Genomic DNA, 14435 nt, shown 5'->3' on the forward strand with positions numbered 1-14435 from the left:
TAATAATATGAAATTTTTCCATACTACAAAAAAATTGAGTTTCTAGTCCAATAAACAGTCCAATCATAAAGAAGCCAAACCCTTTTAATTTTCTAATAGTTCCACTGTTGTGATATTTTTATATATACTTATACTACTTTATTAGAAAAAGATGTGTCTAAAAGGCTGATAACTAGTCCAAACATGTGAAAACAATTTGCAGTCTAATAATTTGCAGAAAACAACAAAAGATAAATAAGAGTATTTTCTGCAATAATGTTGACCAAAATGTCTTCTATGTGGGACCTTCAAATTGGAAAACCTACATTTTCCATCAATGTTCAAGACAAGACCATATGAGAAATTAAACAACAAACACCAATCAAATGAAAAAAAAAACCTATCTCCCATTAATGGTCAAAAACCAAGACTATAAGAAAAACACAAGAATTTTGTATATATAAACTTCTTAGCTCCATTATATTTTTTAACACACCTTTCTCCACAAGACAAAAAACAAACCAAGAAAATGAGAATCAAGCCTATGTATGGTACTTTTTCACTTCTTTTCTTCATCATCTTCCTATTGTACAATCAAAACCTATGTTATGCACAAGATGCACCAAGTACAACAGGCTATAGCTGTAATCCAAGCCAATTTTATCCATGTCAAACATATGTCTTTTACAGAGCAAGAGGACCAGAATTTCTTGATTTAGCCTCAATTGGTGATCTTTTTTCAATAAGTAGGCTTATGATTGCAAACCCCAGTAATATTTCTACCCCAAACACAACTCTAGTCAATGACCAATCCCTCTTAGTACCAATCACTTGTTCTTGTAACAACATCAATACCACTTTTGGTAACATCTCATATGCTGGCCTTAACTATAGTTTCAACTCAGGTGATACTATGTACATGATCTCAACTGTTAAGTTCCAAAACCTTACAACTTTTCAATCTGCTGAGGTTGTTAATCCAACTGTTGTACCAGAAAATATTGACATAGGTCAAGCCATAGAATTCCCAATTTTTTGTAAGTGTCCAAACAGAACACAAACACAACCCCAAAACCAAAACCAACCAAGATATCTTATTAGTTATGTATTTCAACCTTTTGACAACATTTCTTCAATTGCTTCAAGATTTGGAACAACCCCACAATCTATAAGGGAAATTAATGGAAATAATCCCAAGATTTTTGATACCCTTTTCATTCCACTGTCTAAACTTCCTAATATTACACAACCAACAGCTTCAAATGGTCCTCCACCTGTCACAAATACAACAGTAGTACAAGAAAATGACAAGAAAGGAACAGTCATAGGATTAGCTATTGGTTTAGGAATTTCTGGGCTGCTACTGATTTTGTTAGCTGGTTTATGGGGTTACAGAGAGAAGTCAGGTAAGAGTAAGAGAGAAAAGTATAGTGATGTGGAAAGGCAGAAAAGCTTATATCTTGGATCAAAAAAGGAGTCTTTAAATAAGGAGGTTGAAGTGAATTTAATGGCTGATGTTTCAGATTGTTTAGATAAGTATAAAATGTATAAAATTGAACAACTTTGGGAAGCAACAGATGGATTTGATGAAGGGTGTTTGATTCAAGGGTCTGTGTATAAAGGTATAATTGATGGAGAAGTGTTTGCAATCAAGAAAATGAAGTGGAATGCCCGTGAGGAGCTCAAGATCCTCCAAAAGGTAAATATTTTACTCCAATTCTATACTTTAATTAAGCCTTTGTATTCATCCCAACAAGAAGACACCAGCAGAAGGTTAGATTATTCTATAAATTATTTATTGTGAACCGTTCTATTTACTGCTACCTTTCATAAAAGTAAATTTTCTAACATTAGCTTCGAAATTTACACCTACTTTATCGACCATTAGATCCCTTCAAGGTCATTTGGTTCGAAGATAAGTTAAGTTGATAGTCCGATATTATTTTTTATTGATTTGTTTGGTGTATTATATTAATTCCGGGATTATCAATTTTATTATTTTAACAACATATTCGAGATTATCCTCTGACATATATAAATTATCCCAATATTATTTTTAATCATGGGATAACTTATTTCAAAATTAGTAACCAAACAAGAAATAAAATATATTAAATTTTTATCCCAAAATTATTTTTGATTATTTGTCGGGTACGACCCCTTGTTGTCAAATTTAAACCTCCACTTTAGATTTGCTTTTGCATCATTGAGAATTTACTAAAGTTAGAATTCCACTGCAGAAAAGCTTTTCCTCCAAAGTATTTAATTAAAAGTTGGTGAGGTTTAGTGACCTGTCGTATTCTTAAGTCATTAGGACATTCAAGGAAAATCATTAAGTAGGCGTTTGAACATGAAAATTATAATTTTTGAAAAAAGTAATATTTGGAATTAAATTAAAAAATAATATTTTTAGTGACATAAAAATAAGACAAATAACGCACTAAATGCAACAATACTGCAAGAGAGGTTGCAAATTAGGATATGATGACGTTTCTTTATTGAAATAGGTAGGCTAATAAAATCAAGGGCAAAGGTCCAAATATACCTTGTATTATACGAAATTGGGCACATTTGACCTTCGTTAATACTTTAGCTCAAATATGCTCTTATCGTCACATAATTGGTCCATATATGCCCTTAGAGTTACACTGTTGGCCCATGTATGTCTTTTTCGAAACGGAATCCACCCAAACTAATTAGCTCTTTCATTAATTGTATTAAAGTGTATTACAAATACTATTTTCTTTTTATTAGTACTTTTTTTTATTTACCTTTCTCTTTTCTTTCTTCTTTTTTCTTTTTTCTTTTCTTCTCTTTTTTTTTTTTTTCTTTTTCTTTCTCCCTTATCCGATTTCTTCCATTACTGATGTCTTCTCCATTTTCGTCACCAATTTCACTTGACAAAACTCATGAATTTTAATTACTAAGAAAATTCTCCCATAAGAATATTTTTATAGATCATATGTTTGTCAATTTTTTAATTTTTACTGAACATATATTTAGTTATAAAAAATTTAACAAAGTAAGATTGAAAAAATATTTATGTAATAAAAACCCGAAAAATCCAACAAAACCGAACAATCCAAACCGATATAATTGGTTTGGTTTGGTTTTGATAAAAACCGAACCAACCCGTTCCATGTAAACCCCTAATTTACATAGTTAATAAAAAAAATAGAAAATGTCCAGCTGAAAAAAGATGAAAAAGACTAACTCAAATTTATAACACTACAACTTGAACTCTAGGTTTTTAATCATTAAATTATCTTTCTGGAAATAATTTAATATTTTGGTCTTTTGAGTATTGTTAAAGGTTGAGATGTTTTTATTATTTTAAAGTTTAAACCATAATTTTTGGAATAATTTAATTCCGTTTATTTAGAGTGCCAGTGAAATTGGAACTTGATTACCTTATGGGAGAATTTTCTTAGTAATTGGAATTCATGAGTTTTTTCAAGTGAAATTGGCGACGAAAATGGAGAAGACATCAGTAATGGAGGAAACGGATAAGGAAGAAAGAAAAAGAGAAGAAAAGAAAAAAGAACAAATAAAAGAGAAAGGTAAAGAAAAAAAATACTAATAAAAAGGAAATAGTGTTTGTAATACAATTTAATACAATTAATGAAAGAGCTAATTAGTTTGGGTGAATTCCGTTTCGAAAAGGGCATATATGAGCTAACTGTGTAACTCTAAGGGCATATATAGACCAATTATGTGACGATAAGGGCATATTTGAGCTAAAGTATTAACGAAGGGCAAATGTGCTCAATTTCGTATAATACAAGGTATATTTGGACCTTTGCCCTTGATTTTATTAGCCTACCTATTTCAATAAAGAAACGTCATCATATCCTAATTTGCAACCTCTCTTGCAGTATTGTTGCATTTAGTGCGTTATTTGTCTTATTTTTATGTCACTAAAAATATTATTTTTTAATTTAATTCCAAATATTACTTTTTTCAAAAATTATAATTTTCATGTTCAAACGCCTACTTAATAATTTTCCTTTTTTTGGTTTTGGTAGGTGAACCATGGGAATTTAGTGAAGCTAGAGGGTTTTTGCATAGACCCTAAAGAAGCAAATTGCTATTTAGTTTATGAGTATGTTGAAAATGGTTCACTACATTCATGGCTTCACAAGGACAAAAAAGAAAAATTGAGTTGGAAAACAAGGTTAAAAATTGCCACCGATGTTGCAAATGGCCTCTTATATATCCATGAACATACAAGGCCAAGGGTTGTACACAAAGACATTAAGAGTAGCAACATTCTCCTAGACTCAAATATGAGAGCCAAAGTTGCCAATTTTGGACTTGCTAAATCAGGCTGCAATGCGATAACGATGCACATTGTTGGAACTCAGGGCTACATTGCCCCCGAGTATCTCACCGATGGTATTGTATCGACTAAAATGGATGTTTTCTCATTCGGGGTTGTGTTGCTCGAGCTTATGTCAGGGAGAGAAGCTATCGACGATGAAGGGAAAGTTTTGTGGGCGAAAGTTGGCGAAATATTGGAAGGGAGTGAAGAGAGAAAAGTGAAGAAATTGCAAGAATGGATGGATGATAGTCTTCTTAGAGAGGAATGTACAATGGAGAGTGTTATGAATGTAATGTCTGTGGCCATTTCTTGTTTGAGTAAAGATCCTTCAAAAAGGCCTAGTATGGTGGAAATTGTGTATGCTTTGTCTAAAAGTATTGATCTGTTTTCTGATATATCAGAAGAGGGATTATCTCCAAGGCAAGTGACATCAAGATAGACTACAAGTTATGGTCCTAGGAGGACGTGGTACTTATGTTGCGTGGACTCTCCAAAATGCCACCGCATTCGTGTCCGAATTCTCTAAAAATGCACTATTTTTAGAGAATCTGACAAACCTCCAGAGCGAGACTTTTGGAAAGCTCGGACAACACAGCTTGGTACTTCAATGTCATAGCGTTTAGTATTTGAACATTGGCTAAGGTATTTTCTCTAGTAATGCATAGTCTATATAAGTAGAGCATATTATGTAAATTAGGTTTGACGTGGACTACATAGCATTTTGTATTTTTGAGGTATTTACTTTACTTGAAGTTTGCTTCTATGTGTAATACTCTTATAGTACTAGTATTTTTCTTTTATCTAGCTGTAGTGGAAAATCCTTTTGAAATATGTATTCAGAGGTGCTGATATCTTCGAGTGAGAATAAATAACTCGTTGAGCTTGTTTGTTATTGCAAAATATTGAAAAGGGATGGAGAAATTAGTTTAATGTTTCGTACGTGTGAACTAATTTAAGTTGCTCGTACTCTTTATTTTAGATGTTGCATCCATATCAACATGACATGAGTGTAGATTAGTGTTTTAAAAGGCGTTTTGGGGGCGAGTCCCGGAGCAAATCCGGGGCAAGGCGCACCAAAAATACCCCGAGGCGATGGTGTGGGGCGAAAGTCTCAAGAGGCATACGCCCAGCAATTCGGGAAGAACGCCCGGGCGTTCGGGGCATACGCACGGGCGTTTGAGGCGCATTTTTGTAGTGAGGCGTAAGCCCCAAAGACTTTTTCAAATTAAAATAAAATTTGTTGAATAAGTCATTCATATAATACCCAAATTTTCAAAGGTCAGCTTGTAATTACTCAAAAGTTTTTAAAAGTAACTGAAATGTATCAAATTTAAAAGTTTTCTATTGATTAAAGTCCTAATTTATGGTCTTTCCCAATTCTTTATCTTGTTCGTTAGTATGCTAATATCTCCCAAAACAACGAATATTTAATATTTTTTACAAATACAAAGAGAACTTCATTCTCTTTCATAGCAGCAATTTCAAATTGCAGGTTAGTCATCCCATTTGTTCCTCCATGTAAAAAATTTTATTCTTTTCGACTCAAGTTACTTGTGCTTGTAAATAGCGTATAATAAATTATTTTGACTAGTTTTTTGTGGGGATGGAGCACATATATATATTTCACATATTTATAGTTTTCTTTCATTTTTATGAAATTTTACTTGTTTATAAATATTTACTGTAATTATATTATTTTATAAAATATTAAAAATTAAATACGCATGGGGCTTACGCCCTGTGCCTCGGGACTTACACCTCGCTGAGGCATATGTAAAACGCCTTGCCTTACGCCCATGCCTTTTAAAACACTATGTAGGTGTGAATATGGGATCCGTATTGAATCTGGTCAATTGATTTTGGATACTTTGACCAAAATCAATAGAAAAATTCGGGACAAGTATAGTGATTTATGAAATTAAAATAAAAGTTAAGGTGAAATTGAAGAAAATAGAATACGTTGTATGTAGAAATTTCTATATTAGTCTTTTTTTCTTTTATCTCCTTCTCAGATTTAGGCGCCATTTAAGTTTTTCATATAATATCTCATAATTTAGGCATATTTTTATAACTCGATTTTTAGATATTTAAATTATTTTTAGCTGAATTTTTGTACTCTATCCGCATCCCCAAATCATAAAATTTAGATCATGAAGGATCCAACCTCTAAATTTACATCCGTATCGAATATCGCACTCGAGTACGAGCAACTTAGGAGCTAATATAAGATTGTTAATCGGTAAAACGGTAAAGTTGAATTTATACAAGGTTTATAGACAAGTGAATTAATTTGATTCTAAAATAATAGATGAATTAGACAAAAATATAATACTTAGCCTTGAGACTGAGATGAAATAGCAGAAATTATAATTTCGGGAGCAGGGCTTCCGGAGACAATAATAACGATATCAATAAACAAGATAAAATTATATTGAGCTTTGAATAGAGTGTAACGTATATTTGTTAGAAAATTTGTGTCATCGACAATGCTAATAGAGCTCACTATTTATAGTTGGACATAGGAAACAAGATCCTAGGATCAAGCTTTTCTTTAATGACAATTATGAGGGTCATTGAAGAATGTGTAATGGCAGGCAATGAATGTCATATTTCTTGTAATGGGCCGCGCACTTAATGCTGTGAAATATTCCTCATTAAATGATATCGGGTGGCAGGCATTTTACTCATCTTTATGAATATCATTCTCTCTGATAGTAGACGGGATTGTTGCCACCGGATTCGACTATCTCTTATCTTCGACTCCATGTGTCACTTACTCGTGCGATCATTTAATATAAATATATTTTACCATATAAAAAGATTTTGTCCGCCTCTACCTTATGTTTATCATGTGCAAGATATAAAACAAAAGACGAAACTTGAAGCCTTTTTTCTTCCAAATAACAATAATAATTCCTCAAGCTCTCTTCCAAATATAAGACAAAAAGGTGTAATCCTTAAAACCCAACAGAGAAGAAAGAAACAGAAGCCTTTCTTTCTTCGTCTTTTTCTTTTTTACAGGTAATTTGATGTCATTTTGGAGTAAAACCAGGCCAAGCGAATAAAAGTTACTCTTGAGTCTTGAATGTATTTATATGCTCACCATTTTAGAGAACATATAGGGTGCGTTGGTAAGAAGGAAAATGTTTTTCTAGAAAATATTTTCTTGGAAAATGAGTGATTTTATTATTTATTTTTTTATATTTGGTTGGTGAGTAAAAAATTGTCACGACCCTAACTTTCCTCCATAAGATGTCGTGATGACACATAGTCTCGAAGACTAAGATTAGGTAAGCATAAGATTAGGTAAGCATAACACTTGATGCTTTAATAATAAATCTCTAACCAAATAACTAATAAGCATGAAACAAGAGTTTCTATAATAAGTCAACAATTTCAACATGATACAATATCCCAAAATCGGTAGCATAAGTCACAAGTTTTTTCTAAGAGTCACTAGAAATAACAACACATCAATGTCCCGGACTAATATGACACAATGGAAATATAGTGTAACAGAAGGTGACTTCGGAGCCTGTGAACGTCCGACAGGTGTAGCTTGAAGTCTCCAGCCGCACAGGCATGAGTCTCAGAACCAACTCGACCCGATGTACCTAGATCTGCACAAAAATGTGCAGAAGCGTAGCATGAGTACACCACAGTGGTACCCAATAAGTATCAAGCCTAACCACGGTAGAGTAGTGACGAGACCAGATCAAGACACCTACCGGACATGTAAACATGTGTAGGATAGGACATAAAGCTAACAAGGAAAGAATATCAATATAAGACCAATAGCAAAAATATCTCAAATTACAATCAGCAGCGAAAATAAGGGGAGCACGAATGGAAACGAGAAACAACCAAGTAACTAAGCAAACAATATAGTCGAGGTACAAATGAAATATGAATGGGTTCAAGTAAGGGAACTCGATGACAACTCAATCAACCAAACCATTCCTAACGCACGAATTTCAACAATAATTACCACATGTATCACATCTTGTAATCTCAGATCATAAGTCACAACTTTCAAACATTACACACATGTCACCTTATGCCTATATTTTTTCAAATTACTTTCGCACAGCAAAATTCACGTGCTACCATGTACCTTGTATCCGTATCAAATGCAACTTTAAAATATTCAGGAGATTTAATCTTATACAATAAGGCGTAATAACAATCTGGTATAAAGTAGGAAATCAATTGAGAAAATGAGTTTATTTTAGAAATCATTTGGATAAAAAAAATAGCATTTTCAATTAAAATAAAGCATCGGATAGTCACTACATTAAATTTAGAGTTCTTTAAATAAAAACATAACAACAATTTGTAAGTAATATAAAGTCATCAAATAGGGTGAGGAATTTAAGTTGAAAAATCAATTAAAGTAAAATATGACAACTATTAATAATAGTAAAATATCGGAGAAAAAGACGAGTTTTTAACGTAACAGTCTCATAAGATAAGCATGTTAATAATTCATCTTAAAAATTCAACTCTACAAGGTATGGGGTAATGAATCAGCGTAGTAAATTCATCTTAAAAATTAATTCACTAAAATAATAGTAATAGGAAAGGAAAACAGGAAATGACGGTAAAGCAGTAAACTAGTGAAAACAACTCAATCCTCGAAATCAATAAACTCAGAGATATCAGTCCTAGGGTAGGTCTTGACTATTCATAGCCCCATGAGTCCATATATGTGTTTCGTTTTCAAATCCGAGTCCAATTCGACTCTCAATTCTCAAATTTTTATTTTTCAAAATTTTGGCAAAATTCCCAAAATTTTCCTTAGATTCGCACGAATTGGATGTTAAATCTAACATATAATCACAAATTATAATTGAAAGTTGATTAAAATTACTTACCCAATAGTTTGGTATGAAAATCCCACCACAATCGCTTTCTATCGAGGCTAGGGTTCATAATATATCAAAATGAAACTAAATCCAGAAGTGCTCAGCTATAAACCAGCTGCAGATGGGGTTTGCAAATGCGGACAAAGAATCACAAAAGCGACCTCTGACTGACCTTACGAAGATCGCAGTTGCGATCATATCTTCTCAAATGCGAAGCAACAGTACCCGCAAAAGTGAATATTGTCATTGCAAAAGCGGACAGCCTGGAGTCGCAAATGCGACTCCACTATCGCATTTGCGATTTAAGTCCAATCCTCCCCTGCTTCGCAAATGAGAAAAAATACTCTCAAATGCGGTGGTTGCATTTGCGACATGCTCATCGCAATTGTGATGGCACCAGTACCAGCACACACAATTTTTAACAAAACACTCCGAAGCTAATCCGAAACTCACCCGAGCCTCCGAGGCCCCAAACCAAATGCCCACACCAGTCCAAAAATATAACACGAACTCGCTCGCGCAATTAAACATCAAAATAACCTCTAGAAGCACGAATCGGACACCAAAACGCATAAAAATCACAATAGACTTCAAGAACTTTTAGAATCGAAACCAAGCGTCCGAACCATATCAAATCAACTCCAAATGACACCAAATTTTGCAGGCGGGTTTCATATGAAAAAACGGACCTATTCCAAGTTCCGAAACCAAAATTCAACCCGATAGCCTTAAAGTCAAACCATGGTCAAACTTAGAAAAATTCTAAACCTTAAACTTGCCAGCTTTCGCTAAACGATGCTGAAACCCTCTAGAAACATCCAAATGCAAATCCGAGCATACGCCTAAGTCCAAAATCACCATCCGGACCTACTGAAATTATCGAAACTCCGATCTGAGGTCAAATACTCAAAAGTCAAACCTTAGTCGATTCTTTCAACTTCGAGCTTCTCAAATAAGAGTCTGTCATGACCCAAATCTCCCTTTGTAGGATGTCGTGATGACACCTAGTCATAGGAACTAGGTAAGACTAACGTTCACCGAAATAATAACAATATTAAATAACGACTGACAAATGCAAAGTAGAAATCTCTATACAATACTTGCAATTCCAAAACTCTGTAGTACAAGTCATAAGCTCTACTCGGTTACTAGAAAGCCTATAAATACTATTATTTTAAAGTAGAGATAAAACAGTGAAAGTACAATATCATCAGGTGACTCCGAAGTCTGCGAACGCAGCAACAGGGAGTCTCCACAACAAGATCTGTACTTCTAGCGAGCGGTCAACTGACTCCACATTACATGGCTCTGCACAAAAATATGCAGAAGTGTAGTATGAGTACACTACAGTCGATACCCAATAAGTATCAAGACTATCTCAGTAGAGTACACTACAGTCGATACCCAATAAGTATCAAGACTATCTCAGTGGAGTAGTGACGAGGTACAGTCAAGACACTCACTAGTCAAATAACTCGTGCCATACAAAAATAATCGAAAATAAATAGCAGTAATAGCAACAATAATCAACTAGTGATATAAACAGTAAGGTAGCAAAAACACCATAATTATAAAACAAACGAATAAGAAAACACAAGTACAACCAATTAAACAAGTCTTTCACATATAATTCCTTCGAATAAATACACTTCAAATATATTTCTTCAAATAAGTATCCTTCGAATATAAAACTCTTTCAAATAAATATCTCATATCATAATCATAAAATACGGTTCTCAACCCCCTTTCATATTCTCACGGAACCTCGTGCCCATATCTCTATCACAACTGCACGGACAACTCTCTTGCCAAATATGTCAATACATAAAATCCACATGATTAATTTATTTTCAACAAAGTAAGGTTATAATTTTTTTTTAAAACCAAGTAAGAATTCAACAAAGAAATGAGTTTATTTTGGAAATAGTTTGAGTGAAGAAAAATGATATTTCAATTTAAATAAAACATCAGATAATCTACTGATTTGGATGCAAAACTTATTAATTTAAAACATAATAGTAACTTCTTTTATTTAAAACCACTTAGTCATCGAAAATCGAAAAAACAAAACAGGAATATAATTCTTCAGAATCTCGTACTAAAAGGCCCAAGCCAACACAATACAACAAGGAATACAAACACATAGTAAAATAAAATAATACATCACGGAAGATCAAAAGGATTTACCTATCACGGAAATACAAAATAACCAAAGACAAGTGCAACCATAGAGAGATGTCAACAAAAGGGAACTCCCGAGATACCATCTCGTAGTCCCAAAAGTAAATGCTCAACAGGGGATCTCCCGAGGTACTGTCTCGTAGTCCCAAATCATAAATATCAACAAAAATAATACCCACAGGTCATCACAAGTCATCACAATTCAATTCCCGACATAGCCCACCTTGTTTCGCCACGTACACAATAATAAAGTAAATTGCCCGCCTTGTCTCGCCGCACGCGCATAATAATATTCCCACCTTGTCTCGCCACATGCGCAAATCCATATATATATATATATATGTCAATTGTCACGGCGCATGTGTATAAATCAATAGTAATAATAGCACGGCAGAAACCTAGTGCAAACACCCGAACAAACCTCCCAACAATATCAAGTGCCAATATCACAACATCTCATATATTGCACCTCAAGTGATCAAATATTACAACTCATCACAGATTGTACATTAAGTACTCAAATATTATAACTTGCCACAGAAATCAACAATACATTATTTTCCACAATAAGGAGCCCATGGCTCGACCATAATGTGCAAAAAATCATAACAAAAATATCCGAGAGTGAACAACTCAGCAAAATAATATTTCACATAAAATCAAAGTGGGAATCACATCAAATCATCATATAAAAATAATTTTAACGGACAAGGATCTAGGCATGACAAATAGAGGATTTAATAAGTGCAAATAATTTTTGATTTAATACACAAGTGCGTCTAAGAATTTTAATCAATGCAATTTGCACATATAAACCAAGTATGTACCCGTCACCTTGCGTACATGGTTTTCAATTATACAATTTGCACATATGACTCAATGCCTAAGGGGAATTTTCCCCTCTCAAGGCTAGGCAAGATACTTACCTCGACGAAACTAAGTCAATGCTTTAAATGATCTTCGCGAGTGAAGCCATCTCCGGACGGCTCAAATCTGAAATTGGCCCCATAATAATACTACGATGGTTCACCACACTAAACAAATTTCAATCTACAATAATGAAACACAATTCCACCAATATTAGTAACAAATTTCCAGATTCTTTTATCATTTAGGTATATTGTCAAACACCTAGAGTGCATAATTCTCTACAACCTCCTTCAATGGAATTTCTTCACCTAACAACCACCTTCCACACAAATGATTCACCTCACAATCGTTTCTAGTCCATCCACAATTTTCTTTAGCACATGCATGCCCAACAATTCACTCCAACCCACAAATCTTATCAATTAATTCATTTTACAATCTCTACAATGGATATTCATTTAACTTGAGAATTTATGGCTTCCAATCACCATACCATGAGTTACAATACTTAATTCATACTCATGTTCCCATAATAAATCCGTACATGTAAGTCTAAGGGTGTAGGATTATCTTTTTAGAAGAAATCTTGTAAAACCCTCCTTTGAGTTCTTGAAGAAATTTTCTTGAAGATCTAAGTATGTTATGTATATATTTCATAAATACTAGTATAGAAATGATATAATTTCACACCAAGATAATGGGGATTGCTTACCTTGAAGAATAGGGGAGTTGGTGGTCTTGAGAGAGTGGAGAAGAGCTCCAAAATTCGTCCAAATGAAATGGGAAAAATGAGCCCCGAATTGGCTTACAAAGAGCTGGAGCTGACCCGCACCCGGCCTGGCGAAGTGACCCTCACTTTGCTGTCCGCCAAAATAACCGGTGATCTAACTTTGGTAATTTGATCATAACTTTTAGTAGGAATGTCCAAATGACGAACGGCTTGATGCGTTAGAAACTAGACTCAAAGGGCTACACTCTAGGTGCAAAATTCATGGAAAGTATCTTCACATTATAATAATTATACCCATCCAAAAGTAGGTATTGTGCAAATTAAGACATCTTTTTCGCTTAATATTTTCAACTTTCGAGTGTTGAAACCTTCTAGACCTATCCAAATGCAAATCCGGGTATGCGCCCAAGTCCAAAATTACCACACGGTCCTAACATAACCATAAAAATTCCGACCCGAGGTCGAATACTAAAAAGTCAAATTTGGTCAACTCTTTCAACTTAAGGCTTCCAACATAGAATTTATTCTTCCGAACTAATCCCGAAATACTTGAAAATCAAAACCGACGATTCACACACGTCATAAAATATTATATGAAGCTATTCAAGACTTTAAATAGTTGGATGGAGCGTAAATGTTCAAAACGACAGGTCGGGTCGTTACATTCTCCCCCACTTAAATATACGTTCGTCCACGAATGTGCCAAGAATCTTTCTGAGGACATTAAATTACTGAGTGCATTCTTACACACATAACTTGCGGGTAATTCTACGTCACCGCAAATTTAACATATACCCGACAACACCATCTCAGTTGAAGATTACTTCTTTCATCCATACTTATAAAATCAACGGACAAGGATCTAGGCATGACAAATAGAGGATTTAATAAGTGCCAATAATTTCCAATTTAATACATAAGGGCGTCTAAGAATTTTAACCAATGTAATTTGCACATATAAACCAAGTACGTACTCGTCACCTCGCGTACATGGTTTTCAATTACACAATTTGCACATAAAACTCAATGCCTAAGGGGAATTCCCCCACTCAAGGTTAGGCAAGATTGTAACGACTCGGTCGGTCATTTTGAGAATTTAAGTCTCGTTCGGCGGTATAAGGCCTTGAGCAGCTACGTATTATGTGTATTGACTTGCGTGCATGGTTGAATCCAATTACCGGGTGATTAAGAGTGATTTGGGATACTTAGTCCCTAAAACGGAAGCTTAAGTCTTAGGATTTTGACCGTAGCCAGAACTGTGTAAAGACGACTTCGGAATGGAGTTTCTTCTATTCCTTAGCTCCGTTGGGTGATTTTGGACTTAGGGGCGTGTCCGAATTGTGTTTTGGACGTCTGTAGCTCATTTAGGCTTGAAATGGCGAAAGTCGAATTTTTGGAGATTTTGACCAGAAGTGGACTTTTTTATATCGGGGTCGGAATGCGATTTCGAGAGTTGGAACAGCTCCGTTAAGTTATTTTGGACTTTCCT

At 34.2% G+C, this 14435-nt stretch overlaps 1 protein-coding gene across 1 annotated transcript; it reads left to right on the plus strand.

Annotated features, from left to right (window-relative positions):
* The first annotated feature begins 393 nt into the window (after positions 1–393).
* Positions 394–5235, plus strand: LOC107818917 (serine/threonine receptor-like kinase NFP). Its single transcript, XM_016644995.2, has 2 exons — positions 394–1678; positions 4005–5235. The coding sequence occupies exons 1-2, from the start codon at positions 509–511 to the stop codon at positions 4737–4739; spliced, it is 1905 nt and encodes a 634-aa protein (XP_016500481.1). The 5' UTR covers positions 394–508; the 3' UTR covers positions 4740–5235.
* Positions 5236–14435: the final 9200 nt, after the last annotated feature.

Source organism: Nicotiana tabacum, chromosome 14 (genome assembly GCF_000715075.1).
Source record: "Nicotiana tabacum cultivar K326 chromosome 14, ASM71507v2, whole genome shotgun sequence".
NCBI lineage: Eukaryota > Viridiplantae > Streptophyta > Magnoliopsida > Solanales > Solanaceae > Nicotiana > Nicotiana tabacum.